At 36.6% G+C, this 22,286-nt stretch overlaps 1 protein-coding gene across 18 annotated transcripts in view; it reads left to right on the top strand.

Annotated features, from left to right (window-relative positions):
• NRXN1 (neurexin 1) overlaps nucleotides 1-22,286 on the top strand; it is a 1,430,528-nt gene that overhangs the window by 680,042 nt on the left and 728,200 nt on the right. For all 18 annotated transcript variants that reach the window (XM_044663323.1, XM_044663322.1, XM_044663321.1 and 15 more), the window contains one exon: nucleotides 21,210-21,383. In XM_044663323.1, the coding sequence (XP_044519258.1) occupies nucleotides 21,210-21,383 (174 nt within the window). The remainder of the gene's footprint in view (nucleotides 1-21,209; nucleotides 21,384-22,286) is intronic.

The following is a 22,286-nucleotide window of genomic DNA, read 5'->3' as shown; positions in this document are numbered from 1 at the left end:
CAGTAACTTCTCTTCCACTGAGAGTCAAGTCCTTTGACATGTACTAGAAATATAGGCAAGTTAAATGACTTCTCAAATCCCCCAAGCAATTTTCTAAAAAGAAGTTATTGATGAGTTGTCATTCTACATTGTTAGAGGGAGTTTCTACCACCCAATCAAGACCATCTTAGCTGCAGAACCTCAGATCACTCCTTTTCCTTCCTCAATGAGTTTGATTCCTGACTTATAATTTTCTCTTCTCTCCAACTCCTGTCCTCAGACTTGGAGACTTCAACATGCATTTTGATTTTCTTTCAAATACCCTAAATAGGAACTACTCTTCTACTCTACCCCAACAACATGCAAAGATGGTCATACCCTTCAACTTGCCATCACCGACAAATGTGCCACCTCCTGGATCAAGAATTCTAAAATTCCATTATCCAACCCTTATGTATTGCCTTGATACCTTTCCCTCTGCCTTCCTTTACATCATCAGCCTATTCTTCATCTACTCCACCATGACCTCCAGTCCTTTGAGAGCTCATTTCTCTCCTAGGTCATCTTCCTTGCACTAGCCACTCTATCATCTTCTCCCCATCTTAACTCTGTGGTGAACCAATTCATCTTTTCACTGGACTCCTCTCTGCAATCCCTTGTGTATGGGGGTGAGTATTGATGGTATGGGAGGTGATTATCAGGACCCCCACCTGATAGTCATCTGTAGGCCAGAGCAGCTAATCACTCACCCCCTCCCCAGGGAAGACTTATAAAGGAATAAACTCAAAGAGGTTCCCAAACTGGCAAAGCTATGGTGGGGATGTTGAAGGAAGGTGTTGGGGTTCAGTTGTGACTCTAGTGGGTTGGATCCAACCCTCAGTGCCAGTAATACTGAGACAAGCCTCCCACTCCTAAGTTCAAGTAGCTTTACCCTTCAAGATGGAGTTTGGTATTCATCTTCCCCTCAGCCACAAGATCAGTCTTCTCTCCTCAAAGTAACAGCCCCAAGCTACCACTAATAAACTAAATAAGATTTATTATAAGGATAAGGAATTCAGAATAACAGAGTAAGGGTTATTTGTGGATTTTGAGGAAGGAGGGAACTGGGATAACTTCTCTATCAACTCCCCCACAACAAGAGAGCAGTTTTGGTTTCTTCTATAGTTTGGACCCAGAAACTGACTCTCCCTCTCCTCACAATATTCTATCCTCAACACTAACTAACAAACAGGGGAATAACTGAAAGGAAGGGGTATAAGATGGACCAAAGAAGGGTTCCCCAAATGCCCCCTCCCAACAGAGCCCGGGCATGGAGGCCAATTGTGGAGCTCAACTCAGTATCTTCTTCGTTGGCAATGAAGTCAGTAGAAAGGTTTTGTTGTTGAAACCTCCAAATTGCCCCTGAATTTTTAGTTCAGAAGAGCTAAATTCTTGTCCTAACCCTCCCGGCCACCCACAACCATCCACCTCAATCCCAGAGGAGAGCTTGAATGTTTTCTCCCATCATTGGCAGCTGGCAGTTTAAATCTTTAGAATCTTCACCAAACTCCCTCCTTCATTGGCCCCTCCCAAACGGAACCTCCTCTAGGTTCAATGAGGCCAACTTCAACTTCAACTTCAATTGCCTGCTTTCCTTTTGCAAAATTCAGTCCACACTATTACACTTGCCCCCTTATCATATCACCAATTATTCCCATCAAAACCTCAGCCGTGCCTATACCTAAGCTGCTGAATGATGGTAGAGAAAATCATGCAACCATTATGTCTAGGTCCACTACAGATTTATATTACATAACCTCAACTAGGCACTCTGTGTTGCTAGGCAATCCTACTTTACCTCTCATCAACTCACTCTCCCTCTGTGCATGATATCTCTTCCAAACATTTTCATCCTTCCTCAAACCTTCTATGACTCCTCCTTTCTTCACTCTCAGCTGAAAAATGTTGCCCCTTACTTTACAGAAAAATTAAGTACATTAACTCTAAACTCCCTCTTCTTCCCTTTTTCTCATTTCCTATCACTTAGATGCCTTCTGACACTGACTCTCCCCTCTCCTCTTTTACATGATAAAGTGGCCTTACTCCTCCCCAAACCTAACTCCTCTACTTATTTGCATCATCCCATTTTACTGGTCTCCTCCAACATATTGTCTCTTCTCTTTTGTGTACCTTTTCATTTATTTTTAATCTCTCTCTGTAGTGATCTTTTTCTTTGCCAATCCAGGAATACAGATATATAGAATGTTTGAACCAAGCTCAAATGTTTGCTCTTTCAAAAAGCCTTTCTTGATCCTCTAGCCAGATGAAGTTTGTCTCTCCCTAAACTCTCATGCTGTTCTATTTCATTTTGCCTATGTGCTTATTTCATCCTGCCTTATATTTATTTATGTTTATTTGTATCTCATCCTTTTACTACACTGCATGCTCTTGAACACTGTCTCATTAATTTTTGTATCCACAGTGCTGCACATTATGCCTTAATTTATAATAGAAGCTTAATAAATGTTGGTTGAATGAGTGGGGCTTAGATGATATTTATCTCAACTCCTTGGTTTTCCATATCAAAAACATGAGCCCCAAGGGATGAAGTGATGTGCCCAAGATTAAAAAAAAGTGACTATTCATTGAGTCAGCTAGAATCTAGGTTTTATAACAGGATTCCTATGTTTTTTTTCTTTTCCTATTGTCATATTGCTAGCAGTCCAACCCTGAATCAGAGTTATCTAAGAATTTATTTTTATAGCATGACATCATCATACAGAGTAAAAATACAAGTAAACTGAAGCTTTTTGCTGCTAAATCTCATGTCATCACCTAACTTAGCAGAGGATCAATATATGTTTACTCTCTAGAAATATTGGTTGTATTTGCCTTCTTCTTATTTGGTGATCACTCCTAGTTCTATCTGTAAATAGACTGTTCCCATATGGTATTTTCCCCCTTGCAATCTTGCCCCGTGGAAGCTACTGTTGCTATTAGAAACTTCTGGGGAGAGGAATCATCTTTTTTCTTTCTCCCATTTATTGTTTCCAGACCAACGATTCCCAGTGCTTTTTTTGGTGCCTGTACCTTTTTGGCATTCAATAACTTTCCATACTATTCAGTATGAAATTAATTCCAAAGATTCCCATATTTATCCACATAAAAATAAAATTGGCATAAATAGGATAATAAAGTTGTTTACTAAATATTCTCAATACCCCCAAGAAGCTTTTTTATACCTCAGGCTAGATACCCCCCCTTTTAGGCCATTACTTTAGTACCATCTCTCAACAAGAAGTCCATATTGGCCCCTTATACTCTATTCATCTTCCTTGAATATAATATTACTTTCCTGTTTGTATTTAGTCTGCTCATCCTACTCACTTATTTGAACTTCCAAACCTGACTCATAGACTATCACTCAGGATTTCATTTGCTTCCCTCCTTCTCTTGGTTATCTCTACCAACAGGGCCTTTAACAACAACAAAAATAACTAAAATGTATATTATACTTTAAGGTTTGCAAAGTGCTTTATAAATGCATTTATTCATTTCATTCTCACAAAAACCCCTGAAACATAGGTGATATTATCTCTATTTCACAGATAGTGAAACTGAGGCAAGCAATGGTGAGGTGACTTGCCCAGGATCATATAGCTAGCAAGAGTCTGAGACCAGATTTGACCTCAGTTCTTCTTACCTACAGGTCCAATGTCCTATTTACTCCACTTTCTAGTTAGAGCAGTATTTGCCCTTTTAATCTACCCAGCATGCCAATTCCTAAATTTGAACAACTCCCATTCACTTTTTTTTAAACAGATATTTATTAAAGACCTATTGTTTTCAAGGTACAGGTGAGAGGCAAAATGATGAAGATGAAAAAGAAATAGTCCCGATGGGTGAAATGATAAAAATAAAAGCTCTTTCTTTTTAAACTGTAAAATTTTAATTAAAAGAAAACCGGAGCTCCAGCAGCCTGAAACTGACTAGCCTCTCTCAGACTTTGAATCTGGTTAGATTCAAAATTCCCTCCTAGGTGCCGGATTGGTCCTTATATAGACCAATCACGTGGCCAGAAGTAGGGGAGGAAATGGCCCCTCCCTAGGCCAGGATTGGTCCAATTCAAGACCAATCCCACACCAGGAAGTAGGAAGGCGGGCCCTCTGGGGCATGCTGGGGGATGCAGTTTCCCCAGTCACAACATTTTAAAACCCACACGGGCTAAGGAAGGTCCAAACTCAAATCCTGACTCTGCCACATACTAGTTATGGAAACATAGGCAAGTTACTTGGCTTCTCAGAGCCTCCAAGCAACTCTAGGATGAAGTTATAGTTAAGTTGTCATTCTACATTGGTAGAGGGAATTTCTATGCCCAGGACTTTCTGCTGCCCACAAAATCTCAAAGCTGGATTTTAAAAACTTGTTCATGACACTTTACTAGGCATTAGGGTTTAAAAATAATGATAATACCTCATCTCATGGACCTTTCATTCTACTTAGAGTGCAAGAAATACATAGAAAGTGGACATAATGAAATAATTCGAGAAGGAAATAAGAAAGCCAACACTAGCATTTTGAGGGGTAGATCAGAGAAGATCTCATTTCATGCCCAGTGCTAGGTATATAGAAGGAATATGTGCATAATAAGGGGAAGAAGTGAGGAAATAATAAATTCTAGGCATGAAGACGGACATTAAGACAGAAATGCAGTTCTGAGAGTCCAGATTGGTGAGAAGGCAGAATGTTATTGTTTTTTTTTAAGTAATGTGAAATGAGTCACCAGATTTTAGAATTATAGAGTAGAAAGGGATCTCTAATTCAACCAATAGATGAACAAGTATCCCCTCCTTAATATAGCTAGGCACAATCATCCAGAGTTTCTTGAAGCTTTTTAGTGAAGGGAATACACTAATTTCTGTTTGATCATTTTAAACCCAGAAAAGCTTGAGCCTGATTATGTATGATTTTAAGTGTCAGTATCAGGAGTTTGTATTTTATTCAGAGGAAATTGGAAATCATCAAAGATTTTTAAGTTGTAGAGTGATATGATCAGGCTTTTGAAGATTTGTTTTGGGAGCCATGTTGAGGATAAATTGGAGCAAGGAAAAACTAAAAGCAGGAAGGTAAATTAAGAGGCTTTTATAATAGCCCTGGTGAATGAATGGTGATGAGAATATGAACTAGGGCAATAACCACGTAAGCAGAGAAGTGATAGAAGGGACACTCTGGTATAAAATTGACAAGACTTACTGACTATGGAACATGAAGAAGAGGAAAGAACTATGGGTCACTCCACTAAGAAAATTAGGCAAATAGAGAAAATGTGGTACTCTCAAAAGAATTCACAGGTTTGGCAGAAGAATTGGGTTTGAGGGAAAGAACATCCATTTCATTTGAACATGGTGAGTCTGAAATACCTGTGGAATTTCTAGCTTGATGTGATGAGGCATTTAGTTCATGATATTGGCCAGGTGTACAGGGGACTTGAGAAGAGAGATTTAGAGTCATGTCTGTGAAAAAAAAATAGTCAAGAGTCACTTGAAAAAATATGTAAATGTTTGCTATGGATTACTGAGGTTCACATTGAGATTATAGAGTGATATAAATTTCTGTTGCACTTAATCCACTTAAATACAATAATTTTCTTCTTGTGTTTTGGATCCTGTGTATACTTCTCCATTAGTTTCTTTTGTTATTAATAATTAGTTTCAACATGCTTGAGAAATGTTAATTGTCTGATTATTCTTCTTTCTTGTCATCCACATTAATTATGACAGTACTGTATGCTTCTTAGCAACTATACGAAGGCCACCTTCTCCTCAATGTTGCAGAGCTTCCCTGATGAGGTCTACAATTCTTTAAGAGTATAGGTGTTCTTAGTTCTCATTCATTTAACTTTGACCCAAAATCTATTGTTCTTTTATGATCAGCCACAGTTGAGAAATCTAATACCTGTTCTCCAATATCATTGTCTTAGTCAGCTATTTCTCTAAACCTCATTTCTTTTATGATGCTTCTTCTTTTAATGGGCAAATGGATATTTTTAAAAGTCATCACCTGTGGCTTTATGGTGTTCAGATTCTTATCCAAGACTTCATTATTACTCAAAGTACTTAATTTCTTTCAAGCAGTATAATTTTTCCTCTTATAATTACCAGAATTGGGTATTAGTCATTGGATGTGACAAGCCTTGGGGATCTCTCCACCACTATAATCAAGATAGATTATTAATACAACAAAACTACCTCTCAACTAATCACTGTCTGTTGATCTAGCTCCACTTTATGTACCTCAATAGGGAGTTTCTGGCGAAATTCTCTCTCTTCTTTCTGAGAACAGAAAGTTACTCTTTATAGTATATATCTTTTTTACCACTTTTTTTTGCTTCTTCCAAAAGTATACAGATGTATTCTCTATAAAAAAGCCTCAAACCCAATAAAGAACTCTAAAAATCTCAGAGTTCCTTCTTCCTATCCTCCTTTTCATCATATTTGTCAGTATTCCAAATTCTTTACACTAGTTTAGATTCCCGCCTCTGACTTGTCATGGTTTTTTCCTTCATTTTGTCTTGGACCATTTCTTCTACCTAGAAAGACAACATTTCATTCTCTCTGACAGGCCAGAAGGTAAAAAGTATTCCTTTATTGCTTTCACCTTCTCACCCACGTTGGAGAAAATTGAAGTCAACTATTCCATTGTTTTGGGGTGACATGGAAGACTAAGCCTCACTATATTCCTTGCCACTATATCCTAATTCCTCTAAGCCACGATATTTGTTCTGCCTTTATCGCCTGCAGTTTCCAAGCACTGTCATCTAACATTCTTTTGTAACCTAAAGACCTCTGGACCTTGCCATTCACACTGCTGCTGTACCCTTAGAACTGCTTGACCTTGCCATCAGTCCCATAGTTGAACTTTTGGTGACTTCCTTGAGAATGAGAACCGTCTTTTTTCCCTATTTATAGGCTAACCACTTCACACGAATGCTTGAAATATATTAAACACTTAATAAGTGAATTATCATTTATTCATTTATTACTCTACCAGGGGGATCAAACTACATATTATGAAGTAATTATTGAGTGATCCTGAAAGACAAAGAAAGTATAATATTCTTCATTGGCAAATAACCTTTATCCTGCATGCGTGCAGAAAATCATGACTGATAGTTCTCTCCTTCTCTCACCGCTACCTCTCACAAAGAAAAGCCACAGCTCTGTTCATTATAGAATAAGCTCTGTCTGTGACAAGGTCTAGATTATGCTTTTTAGAAAATATTTTCCCACCTGTTGGGCACTGTCTAGTGTACCTTTGCCCAGTTCTCCTTAATTAGCAATTAATGGATTTTTTTAGCAATACCCTAAAGCAAACAGTAGAGTCATTCAGCAATTCTCTGCAAGTATCCTTTTGTCTGAAGAAATTTTACCTCCCAGGGACTTGCTGTCTCTTTTTTCTAACCTTTTCTCTCTGCTGGTCATGCTGATTGCTCATATCAGGTCTTTCCTGGGGGGCCACTGGCTTCTGTGGGTTGCTGAGGTAGTGTATGTGCTTCATTTTGATATGTTTTAAGTATCAGGCTTCTTTTCAATGTGATTTTGCTTCCTCTGGAATAAACAATGTACATGTTTCTTAAAGTCTGTGAGCAAACCATCAATATAATCTCAGCATGGATCGGTATGTCGGTGTGTCTACACACATCTACGGATATATAAGATATGGTTTGCATTTCCTGTAGCTCACAGACCCTTTTTGCCAAGGATTGTCTGTGTTATGTCGAGAATTTATAATGGAAGTGAGGTCTTTAATTTCTGTGAAATATAATGAGGGAGTGTCACTGCCTAGGACCTTGTCATAGGAAATTATAAATGTCAAATTTGATATTATCAAGAGAAATGTGATGTGAATTCTGCATACAAGGAGACTCTGCACCATACAATCTAAGAAGTACCCCAAATTGCAGTGTTGAGGTAGATGTCAAAATTCTTCAGTATAATCAGCAACATCCCCACCAGGCTGTTGATTTGAGGTATGTAATTTAAATCTCAGAATAATGACTGATAGAATTTGTGAAAAGTGTGCTTTCAATAATCAAACAAGTTTCATAGAATGTCGTAGTTAGGTGAAAAGGGTACTAAATGTTTTGTTATGGCACATTTTTGGCTCCCCAAAACTTGAAGGAATTTAAGGTACTTCTATTCAGTGTTCTTCTTTTTTTTTAAATTCCAGCTACAAGCAACTTCTGCTGCCTATGAATCTGAGGAAGCTAGATAATTGACATCACTGTCCAGACTACTTTGAATCAGATTGAGTCTTCTACAGTTTTGGATTAAAACCATATTTAGTTTAATATTTGAACTACTTGAAAGTTGCAATGAACAAGTTATAGCAATGTTTTAACTGTGTCCCATCCTCTTTCTCCAAATCATTGTTATTCCACATATGAGTAAAAGCAGACAAGGGAATGTGATTGCCTATTACTTCTCTAAAATCACTCTAAAAATCACTAAAGTCTAGCTACAATAATTTAAAGACTACAAAACACCAGTAAGAACTCAAAGAAACTGAAATCATTCAGCTTCACTACAGTGTCATTGACATAAGTATATTATAAGGTCATAGCCAATCATCCTGCTACTTTACCTGATCAATTTTCAGTTTATCAGCCAACTATTCCCTGCTCTCTTTAATTTTATTTGGTTTGCTCCCTAAAAAAACCAAGAGAACCAATATCTTCCAGCTGTCAAAAATACAGACCCAATTAAAGCAATCTCTAAGGTTGTTGTTGTTGTTAAGTTGTTTCAGTAATATCTGGCCCTTCATGACCCTATTTGGGGTTTTCTTGGCAAGGATACTGGAGTGGTTTGCTGTTTCTTTCTCCAGTTCATTTTACAGGTGAGGAAACTGAGGCAAATAGTGACTTGTCCAAGGTCATACAGCTAGTAAGTGTCTGAAGTAGGATTTTTATCTCAGAGAGAAGAATCTTCCTGACCCCATGCCCAGTATTCTATCCACTGCATCACCTACTTGCCACAATGGCTAAGATTTATAATTTTATTTCTTCCCCAATTATATAAAATCTTTGTTTCTACCTTATAGCACCACTCCTCTGTTGTATCTGTGGAAACATCAACTAATTCTATCCCTTCTCTGAGCTATCTGCTTTAGGAAAAGTAGAACAAGTCCTTAGGGAATGATGCTGGGCTTTGGCAAACCCAACAAAATTATCCAAGTTCTATAATCCAAGAGAATTAGTTCCCATGCCAGGCACAGCTGCTCCATGGTCATTTTCAGTTAGAATTCTTTTTTTTTCTAGTTGACCATGGAATAGCAATTGCCAATAAGAAGCTAGATTTTTGGTTCAGATTTCTTTTGGGACAAGGTGCCACTTGTTCTCTGTTTCTACTTAGAGCTTATTCAAAATAATTGTTTGGGTGAAGATCAGCATATCTGGGGAGAAGAAGACTGTAACATTCTTAAGGATTAGATTACTTCTTACTAGCTTACAACTCTGCCTTTTGTGGCTGTGAATAAATACATACACATATTTGTGTGCATATAAATAGATATAAAGCAATAAAAAATAATTTTAAATGGCTACTATGTGCTACTACTATTAAGTGCCTACCAAGAGCCTACTACTCTGTTTAGTACTGTGGATATCATCTGTAACAGATGGATCAATAAATAAGTAAAAACTTTTATTTATTGAGCCATCTAGTCAGTGCCACCAAGTATTTCATTATTCATTAAATGATTAAATCCTATATATTAGTCTTATCTCTCTAATTCTTCTTGATACACCTTGTGGACACTGGTAATGTCTTATACAGCTTTTCTACACTCTTCTCTCACCTTCCAGTGCCTAGTATTGTATTAACAGACACTTAAGATATATTGATAGAGTATATGAAAATTGGCAAATGAATTAATCATCCAACCTGTGTAGTGAAACTTTCTGCCATTACCTAGCATCTGTTGATGCCAATGAAAAAAGAGACAAGTCATCTTGATGCATTACCTTTCCCCAGTCAGTCTTAAAGTAGGACTTGCTGCTCCACCCCTTTCCACCTTCCATCGTTCCTGTGTGTTTGTAATTAATTCTTTGCATTTGTCTTCATGGATCATTTAACTTAGGATGTATAAAGCATTCCTACATATGCTCAGGAGAGCCATCTTGACCTCATTATATGAGGTGACCCAAATGAGAGTATTATATCTTTCTGGTATAGGTAGGGCTGAGGTTTAGAAGAAGCTGGAAAGTCTGTGAGCTAATAAATAAACTTGCATCCATTTACATTGCCCAGTAGAGGCTTTGGGCATTGTCTGCAGGCTTCTTTTTATGGCTTAAATAGCTTTTTGTCCTTTAGAGTTATCTAGACACCGGGTGGTGGATTTCACCTTTTCTATCCTATACATCTGATAATATTGACAGGCGCAGAAAGACCAATTTTCTTTAAACAAGTCTTTGTTGTGGAAAAGGTCTGTGCTTCTCTATCTTACTCTATATATCATTTTTCTTCCTCAAAATGGATATTGATTATTGCAGAAGAAAGAAAATCATATACTTGCATAGAAATGCACAAGAACATGAGGAATCCTGTGAATTAGGATGGGTCCTATATTTCAAGGTTATCCTATTATGAATCTGGGTCAAAGAAGTTTCTAAAACGATCTACTGATGTCATTCATCTCACATTATAGGTATTCAAGAGATTTTTTTAAATTGAATCGAATTTCTAGAATTCCAAATATAAACCTGTAGACTATTAATTACAATAGGAAGGAGGAATGGAGAGGAAGATGATGATGATAGCTGGATTGTTAGTGGAAAGGCAGTCAAAACAGAGGTGGTAGGAGTGGGGAGGGGAGAATTAAAGACAACCATATTTTGGTCTCTGTTTTCAAGTGTATATAAATTTATAAGACGAATAAGATGGAGGTTGCTCAATATGAATTTGATATGCTTGAACTCCTCACCCCATCTGCTGCAGAGTAATTGGCACATAGTCGATTCTACAGGAGATGAATTACCCTAGCAAATTAGATTTTATTATTTACTATTTAGCATGCCCCACCAACTTTCCCTCACAGTCTGTTGGACAAACAAACTGCTTCAGTTTTAAATACATTTCATCTCTATCAGCCTAGATGACTTTCACTTTGTCTTCCTAGCACAATGCTCATGGCACATTCTAGGTAATCAAGGAAACTTCTAAATAATTTTGCGAAATTTAAGAATCTTGTACTCCCTACCAATATCCCTAACTTAGAGTATTTTTTCTACCCAATATTTTTCTTCCCAAGTCAGGAATTTCAGAACCTTCAAAGCATATTCTGTTCAAGCAACATATGTAACTTCCATTAATAACTTTCAAATTGTTTTCCATTCAGAGGAAAATAATCCTAAGGTCTCAACCTGTTCCTCATTGGAGTCAAGTCACTCCATAAGCCAGACTCCCACTGGTAGGAAACCAGTGGGGCTTTTGCCTATGATTGGAGTATCAGGTTGGCCCCTGGATGTATGTAGGAGGCAGATTAACCTCTCTGTGGTAGGCAGCTGCAATGCGACAGCTGGATCTAAAATCTAATTTTGCTGTAATAAGACTTCTGCTGCACCCTTCAGTGTTTTGGTGCCTAATAGTTAATATTACAAAAGCAAATTGACTCTTTCTTCATATGTTTACTCAGTTGGCATGAAGGTGAGGCCCCAGTTACCTTTAGAATATGCTTTAGCTTGCCTGGACACTTGCTGATACTTATTACAATTGCTGCCCCAACTCTGCTAAGGCTCTCCAGGAATTTCCTGAGATTTATAGTGGTAAAAAAGAACAAACAGCCCACTTGTGTCACAGAATTTACAAGTCATTATCAAGTGCTGTCTCAGTATTTTGGTCACCACAATCTCTGATTCCGATTACTAAGGACCCGATGCAACAAGATCTGTATCCCGTAGCTAGACATGCTTTGATGCTTTCCATAGAGGGGTCTCTAAAATATTTTGAAAATTAAATATTTTGACCCTTCCCTCATTAACTTCCCCACCTCCATGAGTGATGGGATGATAGACAGGAAGAGACCTTGTGACATATTTAGGAGAGATATGAATGAGATTTACACAGGTTGACCAAGAATAAATGGGGCTGAATTATACATTGTTAATGGGAATACCCACATCCCTTGTTGTTCAGTCATTTCAGTCAATGCTGACTCTTCAAGACCTCATTTGGGGTTTTCTTGGCAAAGATACAAGAGTGGTTTGTCATTTCCTTCTCTAGCTCATTTTATAGATGAAGGAATTGAGGCAAATGGGGTTGAGTGACTTTCCCAGGGTCACACAGCTAGTAAGTGTCTGAGGCCAGATTTGATCTCAGGAAGGAGAGTTCTCCTGATTCTAAACCTGGTGCTCTACCACCTCCCTCCCTATCCTCATAAGATCACAAATCCATTGAAGTTCTGGGATAAATGTGTGAATGCTATTAGATTCCCACAGGAAGGAGAATATAGGTATGCCTCACACAGGGGCAAGGGAGGAATGCAATCAGCCTTTACTTATGAAAGGTCATATATACAGTGGGTGACACAGCATCACCAAGGTTAGGCAGCGCAAGAGAGGAATAGGAAGGGAAGACGTTTTATTTCTCACAAAACTCATGACATTTGTTCTTCTCATTTTATTGGCAGACCAAATTTCTTGTATGTTCCAATTCATTATGATATACATCAATGCCTAAAGTTTTTTTTCCCTGTATCTCTGTTTCTCTCTCTATCACTCTCTTTTCCTTTCATTCTTCCCTTCTCTCCTCCTTTCTTCTCAGTGTTACAGTCAGAATAGTACATTGTCATTACTTTTAAAAAGATAAAGAATTTTGTCAGGATGAAGGTATAAATCACCAAATTGAATTTTTCTTTCTTTTTTTTTAAACCCTCACCTTCCTTCTTAGAATCAATACTCTGTATTGTTTCCAAGGCAGAAGAGCTGTAAGGGCTAGGCAATGGGGGTCAAGTGACTTGCCCAGGATCACACAGTTAGGAAATGTCTGAGGACAGACTTGAACCTAGGATCTACCATCTCTTAGACCTGGCTCTCAATCCATTGAGCTAACCAGCTGCTCAAAGTGAATTTTTCTTAAAGAACTCAGTGGGTATGGAAGAGATCAGCAGAAATAATCTGTCCCAACAGTTGTATAACTACAGATCATCTTAGTCAAATGCGTACAAGTTAATAGATATAATGTCTATAAGAATTACCCATTTTCATTTATTTCTGAGCAAATTCTGCAGTATTTGTTGGATGTTTGCTAATGAGTCATTTGTTTATTCATTCATTAAATTTGAATGAATGGGATTTGACTCATTCTGCTTAACAGTAGAGGGCAGAACTAGGTGCAAAGGATTTACAAAGAGGCAAATTTCATCCATGGATGAGGAAAATCTTTCTAACAAGAGCTTTCCAAAATGCAATGGCCTGTCTCAGGAGACAGAGCTTTTCCTATCTCTTGAAGTCTTAAGGCACAGGCTTTATAACCACATGGTAGTGGCATTGTTCAGGAGATTCTTTCTCAGGAATAGGTTGGATTAGATTAACGGGGTTTAGCCTGCTATCCATAAACTTTTCAAAAACATATTTTAACAACTGTATTTCAATATAATTCATTTTATGTAAAATTATAATGCTATGATTTTGTTTTATACATTTAAAAGTAATATCCTAAGAAGGCTTTACTTGCCAAAGGAATAGCATAAAAAATGTTAAGAGCCCCTAGACTAGATGAACAGTGAAATACTTATCAACTCTGAAATGTGATTCTGTTGAGGATGTACTACGGAGGTGGAGTTAGGAGATGGTTACATTTTGGGTAATTTACAGATAAGCTATAACTCAGCTTCATTTTAGAAATTTCCCTGGCCAGAGGCAAGGATATTCAGTTTTATGGGAGATAAGGAAGCAAATCTGTCTATATCTGGAACAAATAATCACTTCTAGTGCTTAGGTATTCAGTAAGGATAGGCAGTAAAATGATAACAGGGTCAGTAAAAATGAAGGTCACTGTCAATGATCATATATACTAACCAGTGGGAAGATAAATGCTACATTTTAAAATATAAATAACAATTGTTCAGTGATAAATCTAATTGTATTGACTTGTAAAGTTGGCCTAGAAAAGTGACAAAGGAACAACTATAAAATGCTTTTAAACATCTGAAGAAAAATGAAGCAGGAAAATAAGATATTGTTGAAGTGGTCATTGAGGTGGGTAAATGTTTGTTGACAATGGTACTTTTGTCTTTAGGCCATTGACGCTCTAGGCTACAATAAAGCCTATACATTATTTCCTCATCCTCAGCAGAATGAGAAATGTTGACAGAAATAAAAGAAATTAATATAATGTATTTTTAAGTGGTGCTCAGGAAAAACTCTTCAAAATAATCAGTCATGGGCCTTCCATGTGAACCTGCTGTGGATATGACTGGCTTTGGTCTGTCAGCAAAGGATTATTTGTATCAAAGAGAGAATCCTGTATGTAGTTCTTTTTTATTACAGGTACAACAGAGAAAAATGAGTCCCATAGAGAAAGGGGCTTCATCAAACAACAGGGCAGACTCATCAACCCCCTCAAATGACAGAGTTAATCGTAGATGATTGTAAAGAAAAAGATAGTACTTAGTGTCTCCTCACTCAATGTAATCAACTCAAGTCAGTAGGCATGGATTAAGGACTTACTATGTGTCAAGACTATGCTAAAGATTGAGGAATAGAAAGAAAGCAGAAAAAACCCCACAACTCTTCAAGGAGTTTGTATTCTAATAAAAGAAATAACATATAAGCATTTAGGTAAATACAAGATATATACAGAGTAGCAGTGATTCCCAAAGTGGGCGCCACCGCCCCCTGGTGGGTGCTCCAGTGATCCAGGAGAGTGGTGGTGGCCAGGTGCATTTATCTTTCCTATTAATTGCTATTAAAATTTTAAAAAATAATAATTTCCAGGGGGCTAAGTAATATTTTTTCCTGGAAAGGGGGCAGTAGGCCAAAAAAGTTTGGGAACCACTGGAGTAGAGAGAAGAGGCTCAGGAAAGAGATGGCGTTAATCACACAGGGCACCTGAAGAAAGCTTTGTGAAGTGGGTCAGACTTCGGCAGGGTCCTGAAAGAAGTCATGGAATGTAAGATGTGGAAGCGAGAGATCCATGGAGTTCCACAGATGAGGGATGGTTAGTACAAAGGCATAGAGACAGAAGATGAAGAGTCATGTTCAAGGAAATGCAAGTAGGCCAGTGTTTCTGGCACATAGAATGTGTGAAGAGAGGCAAGTATACGAATGGAAAAGTCAGAAGGAAGCAGGTTTCTTTGGTCTGGGTACCAACTTTAGACAGTCAGCCTGTCCTTCCATTATCACTCATCAAAGAATTGGATTGATTTCATGCTTTGCTACTAATCCCACATAGAGAACATTCTGAAGCATCCTTTTGTTTTTAAACCAGTATTGAGGTTTTATGATCTCAGAGATGTTAGTTGAAGAGAGTGAAGTTCTATTGAAGAAAAAAACATTCATATTATATACAGAAAACTCTGATCTTTCCTTCTAAAAATATCTGTGTGTTTCACTGCGGGTTACAGGTAATATTATAAAGTAGAGAAAATCTGTCTTCAGTGCCCTCAGCCAGCCAGTTATATCCCCTGATTTCCTTTCTTTACTATTTGGCATGGGTACTCAGCATTCTATGCTTTTTCTCCTTCAAAGCTTGTGTATGACAATCCAAAATCCTTTCACCTTAATGTGTAAACTGTAAACAGCTTAAAGTATTACTTTTCTCACAAGGATGTGCCTTTAAACATGTATCAAAGCTTTAAACTTAAGAGATCAGGTGTAGGAGATTTTTGTTGTGTTTTTTTTTCCTCTAAAGCACAAGACTGAAAGTATTTAAGTATCGCTTATTCTGTTCCAGCTCTGTAAAAGGATGGTACTAGATTGATCCATGCTGTCTCTTCTAACTCTGACAATTCATGCCTACCTAGATTAGCTGCCTATCTATACCTAAATGTTTATTCTCTAATGCCTTTATAATACCTATCCAAAGAATGCAGGGGCAGAAATTAGAAAGCTCGTTTTCAAGTATGGCTACAGTTAAAGACCAGCTACTAAAATATAAGTTACTTGATGGAAATATAGCTTGGTATATAGTTAGAAAGGGCACCAAGCTTAGAATCAGGATGGTATATATTCAGAACCTTTACAGGCAGCTAGGTGACACAAGGAATAGAGTACTATGCCTAGAGTCAGAAAGAAAGGAGTTCAAAACTAGCCTCTGCCAATTACTAGATGTGTGATCTTGAGCAGCACTTAGCTCCTGTCTGTCTCAGTTTCCTAAACTGTAAAATTGGGATCAGAATAGCCCCCACTTCCCTTGTGGGGGCTATTCATGGGATCAATAATATGAGATATCAATGTTGTGAGATAATATTTATAAAGTACTTAGCACAGTGCCAGGAACATAGTAGGCATTTAATATGTATTGCTTTCTTCCCTTTTCCCTTCCTTACACCTCTTATGGTTGTCTTCAGGATTAAGATAATGTTTATAAAGCTCCTAGAGCAGTGCCTTACACATAATGAGCTTTCAATAAATGCTTTCTTGCTCTTTACTTCCTGTGTGATTCTAAGCAAGTCTTTTAACATCCTCATGACTTAGTTTCCTCATCTGTAAAATGAAGAGGGTCAGAGCAGGAACATGACACTTTACAACTTTTAAGATTTCATTCACTTCTCAATTTTATGATCTTATAAATAAAATTTTAAAACAGTCTGCTACCCATTATACACAAATCCTCTGGTTTCATTAATAGAAAATATGAATCTTATAGCCTACTGACACTTTTGGATTGTAGTTAAAGTTGCTTTTTTGTTTTTTAATCTTAGAATAAGACAGCATTTGAAGGGTCAGTTTTGCTTTATTCTCAATATTAAATATTCTACATGCCTTTAATTTAGGAACTTTCCCATGCAATAAAACTTGCCCATTTATTCATAAATTGCTATTTAGAACCACTGATTATTCCTTGACTCTACACTAGGTTTCTTCTTAATTATGGAATTATGGGAGAAAATTTTACCACTCGTGGCATTGTTTTCAGGTCAACAAGATCCTCTTAAGCAGTCAAAGGAAACAGTGACCTTAATTTTCTCTTCTTAACAAATGAGAGCAAGGATTGTTTCTAAGATCCACTTCTTCCAAACATTTGCTTTCTTCTGGAGTGTTTATAGACTGTTCTACCATATTTATTTTTAAGAGAGATGTATATTTTATTGTTTTCCCCTCAAGTAAGACTGTTATGGTGGATTTGAGGCAGATCCTGACTTAAAGTTGTCCTTCTGCTCATTCACTTCATATGTAATTATGCAAAAGGAGATTAAATTTGAGAAAATGAAATTCTAAACCTCAGAGTATGAGCTGATTGCTCTCAAGAGGTAAGAAGATGGAAGTCTTCCTGCTGAAATAGCATTCTACAATTAGCCCAGGCAGCATGCAATTTTTGTTGTTGTTTTTTCTAGCCACATGTAGATTTGAGAGAAATTTTGTAGTGTATCAATGCTTGGATATCAGTTTCTTTAGTGTATTTAACGAATTCCAACACTGGAGCATTTTATATTCCAGCCAGAAGAAAGAGAATCAATTATGTGCCTTAGTGGTCCTTCCTTACATGGCAGTGGGAAATGTTTGCATTTATTTATTTATTTTTTGTTTTGATGTCTTGCGTATCCTGAAGGTACTCTCTGTGTCATCAGAGTGATTACATTTTTGGGGAGCTCTTTTTAATCAAAGTAATTATATTAAAAATGTAGAGGTAGATATAGATATAGATACAAAAGAAAACCATAATAAAATAGTTAATATGAATTGAAATTATTTGTAGGACTCTAAAATCAGAAATAGCCCTAATTCAAATATATTCACAACTCCAAGAGAAGTTAGTTAGTTCTTTAGTCATCATCAAATCTATATCTCAGCTTCAGGTTCATAAAGCCATCAGTCTACTTAACCACTGAGACACCTTCTGATAACTCAGTTTCAATGTCTAAATCCTGAAAGATGATAAATATTTCAAAAGGCTGATGTATGAAGAGAATATTTACAAGCATAGAGGAAAGCCCATGAGAAGACACAAGAGACAGAAGAAAGAATGTCCAAATCTGGCCAACATCTAAGCAGGCATGTTTTGTTGGAACATAAATTGAGTGAAATAGGAAGTAAATCTGGGAAGGCAAAATGAAATCAGGTTATGGATGACTCTAAATATCAGAATGAGTTTATATTTTAATCATGGAGACAATTTGAAGCCAGACAGATTTAAACTCTTACCTAAATCTTAATCTCACATACATTAGGTCATAAATGTCTAACCATTGTTTCATCCTTTATAACACAATTCAGATTATTACTTCCCTCTTCAAGTCCCCCACCATTTCCACTCTAGTATGGCCTCCTTTTTGCTTACTTCTAACATCTATTCAAGGACAGCTAGGTGGCACAGGGATTAGATGTCAGCCTGGAATCAGGAAGACTCATCCTCCTGAGTTCAAATTTGACCTTGGACACTTAGTAGCTGAGACCCTGTGTGGGGAGATTAAAATTAATATGCAAAATACTAAATGTTATATTTATAAATGTTTTATTAATAATAAACTAACAAAAGAGACTAACTAAAAGGTACTAACCAGCTCACTCCCAGGAACCAAAGAGAAAGGGGGAGGAGTTACAGCCAAGTATAAAACAATAATGTGACCACCCAAACATGGAGGTGCAGGAGAGATTAAAGGGAATTTTGGGAAAACTAAGGATTTATGGGGGATGCAGTCAAAGGTTTAAAATCTCCATTTATAAATGTGCAAATCACTTAACCCTGTTTGTTTCAGTTTCCCATCTGTAAATGTACTTAAAATGAATGTAAGAATGATGAATTATTCTAGCATCCCTGCCTTGAAAACCCTAAATGGGGTCACAAAAGATTGGATATAAATAAAAACAATACAACAACAAAAATATCTATTCAATAACTTTATCTTAGTTTTCTGATTTCAGACTCTTTCCAACTAATTATCCAACAAATTCTTCCAGTGGACTAGGGAAAGCATGAAAGGGGAATTATGTGGGAGACATATACTGTGATATGTAAATGAATTGTACATAACTGATATATTGCAGTACTATTCCAAGATTATCCTTCCTTGGCCTGATTTTTTTTTTTTGCCATCAGTGGATGAAGGTATAAAATAGAACCAAATTTCAGTCAAATAGGTTGGGTGATCATGATCAAGAAATGTCAGTGTCTTCAACTCTACAATAGAAGAAATTGGTATAGTGAGAAGAATTAAAAAAAAACAATAAACATTCATTAGATGCTTAATCGTTGCCAAATACTGTGCTAAATTCTGGGAATATAATACAAAAACAAAGGTCTTGCATTTGAAGAGTTTATCTTCTAATAAGGAAAACAATATATACAGGGGAGTGGTATGTGTGGGGGGGCACTTTGGTTTAGAAATTTATAGAGACGATAAATAAGCCTATAAAGGAGTGGGCAGCAGTGGACAGAGGTAGAGGGTGATTGGGAAGCAGTATAACAATGTGGTTGTTGCCAATGAAATTGGAAAGAAGGAGGACTAATCAGACAGAATGAAGAAGTTAGGATAAGGCTATTTTGAACTAGCATTCTGGGAGAAGTAGTCATCAATCAGACAAAGAGAGGCTCCAGGGCTAAATTCTATCCAGAACATGATGTCTGGTGTGAGCAGCAAGGTAAGAGTGAGAAGACAGTACAAGAAATATCCAAAGAAAAGAGAGTGGAGTAAAACATTGCCAGAGAATCCAGAGCACCAGGTTAAAGTTAGAGGATCTGGATTCAAATCCTTGCCTCTCCACTTATTACTAGCAGGACCCTGGGCAAGTAATTTTAAATCTCTCTTGAGCTTTAAATCTCTATAAAACTAAGGCATTTGACTAAATGACCTTTAAGTTTTCTTCCAGGCCTAAATCTCTGATCCTATAGTAATTCCTTTATGAACCTATATTCCAACTAACCATGAAAAGTAAGAGAATTAGGTACTTATAAACAGTGTGATATAAAATAAAATAGAAACAAAATGTCACCTAAACTATCTTTCCCAACTATCTTTCCCAACTTTTCCTAATAAACCTTTCAAAAGATTTATTAATTGCTCACAATATAAGTTCAGGTTTTGGAAAGTAAAAAACAGACTCAATCATGGTCTCTTGTCATTAGTAAATACATTGTGTCACTAGAAATATACATTCTATTATATAAAATCAAAAGTCATACATGTGAAAACCAAGATACAGATGAATACAAAGTGAAGTGGTTAGTTCAGGGACCATCCAACTTTAATGATACATTGAAAGCTGATAGAGAGAATTCAGTCAGTAAACAAGTATTAAATCCAGTCACTAGACTAAGCAGTGGGGATACAAAGAAATCTCCTATTTCCAAATCTCCTCACAATGTGCCAAAAAATGAGGTTCCTGCCCTCAAAAAGAGTACATTCTTTTGTTATGGGGGCATGTGATTAAGTACTGGTAACATAGATGCAGAACACTTAGAAAATTATATGAAGAAGAAAGGCTCAGAGAATCCATAAGGTTGCTATAGAAAATAGGTTTTGAGCTGAGTTTTAAAATAAAACAGGGAAATCAAAAGGCAGAGCTGAGGGGACAGAACATTTTAGGTATGGGGAACAATTTGGAATTTTTGACTTTCGAAGCATGCATAAAGGAAAGGAAAAGAAGAGTGGTCTGAGGCAAGACACAATAATATTCAAGAATACAAACGATATTATTGGGGCTATAGTTAAATCTGCAAGACAGAATAAGAGGAAATGCATTTAAATGTAGCTCAAGAATTGGATTTGGACATTAGAAATAATTTCCTAAACAGAAAGCTTTGGCAACATTAGTAGACTAAAAGCTTAATAATCACAGGATAGAGTTATCATCCTACAATAATATTATCTTCACAGAATATTTGTAGCCATTTGTTTTGTGTTTCTGTAGACAACAATAGAGATAATTACCTAAATATTGTGATGTTGGCACTCTTTTGGAAAAATATCAAATCATAAACATATTTATTAATTTTATAATTAAAGGAATAAGCTCCTATTCTCTACCTCTCCAGCTCTGTTTTTGAGTAAATTTACCCCTTTCTCCTTTCTTACTGTCTTTCCTTTATTCACAGGTGACCTGTATATAGGAGGAGTCGCCAAAGAGATGTACAAATCATTGCCAAAATTAGTCCATGCCAAGGAAGGCTTTCAAGGCTGCCTGGCATCAGTGGATTTAAATGGACGGCTCCCAGACCTCATCTCTGATGCTCTTTTTTGTAATGGACAGATAGAAAGAGGATGTGAAGGTATGACATCTGTTTTTACATGCTCGAAATTTCAAAATTTCTGCTGTTAATATTGAAAACAAACACCAAATTTATTAGCCTACAAAATATCTATGCACAAGGTATCCAGGTATCCTTTTGCTTTCTTCCCCTGAGAGAGAGAGAGAGAGAGAGAGAGAGAGAGAGAGAGAGAGAGAGAGAGAGAGAGAGAGAGAGGAAACTTTTAATATCTTTTTTTTTTAACTTTTCTTCTCATTACATTAACATTGACTTTCCTTTGACTTTTTGCAGTCTTGATAGAAATGCTTATACCTCATTAGGGACTGTATGTTCACACATTGGTAATTTCTATTCTTATGTTTCTTGAAAAAGGCATTTTGAAGTTCACCTATTTAGTACTATCTTTCACTGAAAACTCAACTTACTTTACCATAGTCTTTGAGAATGAAAAAAAAGCACCATATTTAAATTAGAATTCATGAATCAGTCTGAGAACATTGTTTTAAATATCCCTTCCAAAAGACTAGAGCTAGAAAACTTTTGATACCTTCTGTCTTTAATGGTCATTTGACTATGTTAGCATTTTCTCTTAATATTGTCAATATTTGGTTGTATATGTCCCCTATTTTTATATATATGTATATAGGTATACATATATATTAGATATAAAATTACCTTGCATTAAATTGCTAGACTCAAAGTTAACTTTCTTTTGTAAAATTGAAGGATTCCAAAAAAAACTGTTTCTATTTTAAATAAAATCATGTTTGCATCACACTAGTGAGTCTATTTTGAGGAAATCTTAAATTATTTTGCATGTATGGAGTGACTAATGGTCATCAATTCATATATTTTGTAATTTCAAATGTTTGCATATTGAGTTTTACTACAGCCAGATGCACGTATATGTTTTTCTTTTAATAT

This window comes from Gracilinanus agilis, chromosome 2, assembly GCF_016433145.1.
Source record: "Gracilinanus agilis isolate LMUSP501 chromosome 2, AgileGrace, whole genome shotgun sequence".
Classification (NCBI taxonomy): domain Eukaryota; kingdom Metazoa; phylum Chordata; class Mammalia; order Didelphimorphia; family Didelphidae; genus Gracilinanus; species Gracilinanus agilis.
The sequence above is the reverse complement of the archived record's forward strand: the minus strand, read 5'-3'. Positions and strand labels throughout refer to the sequence as shown.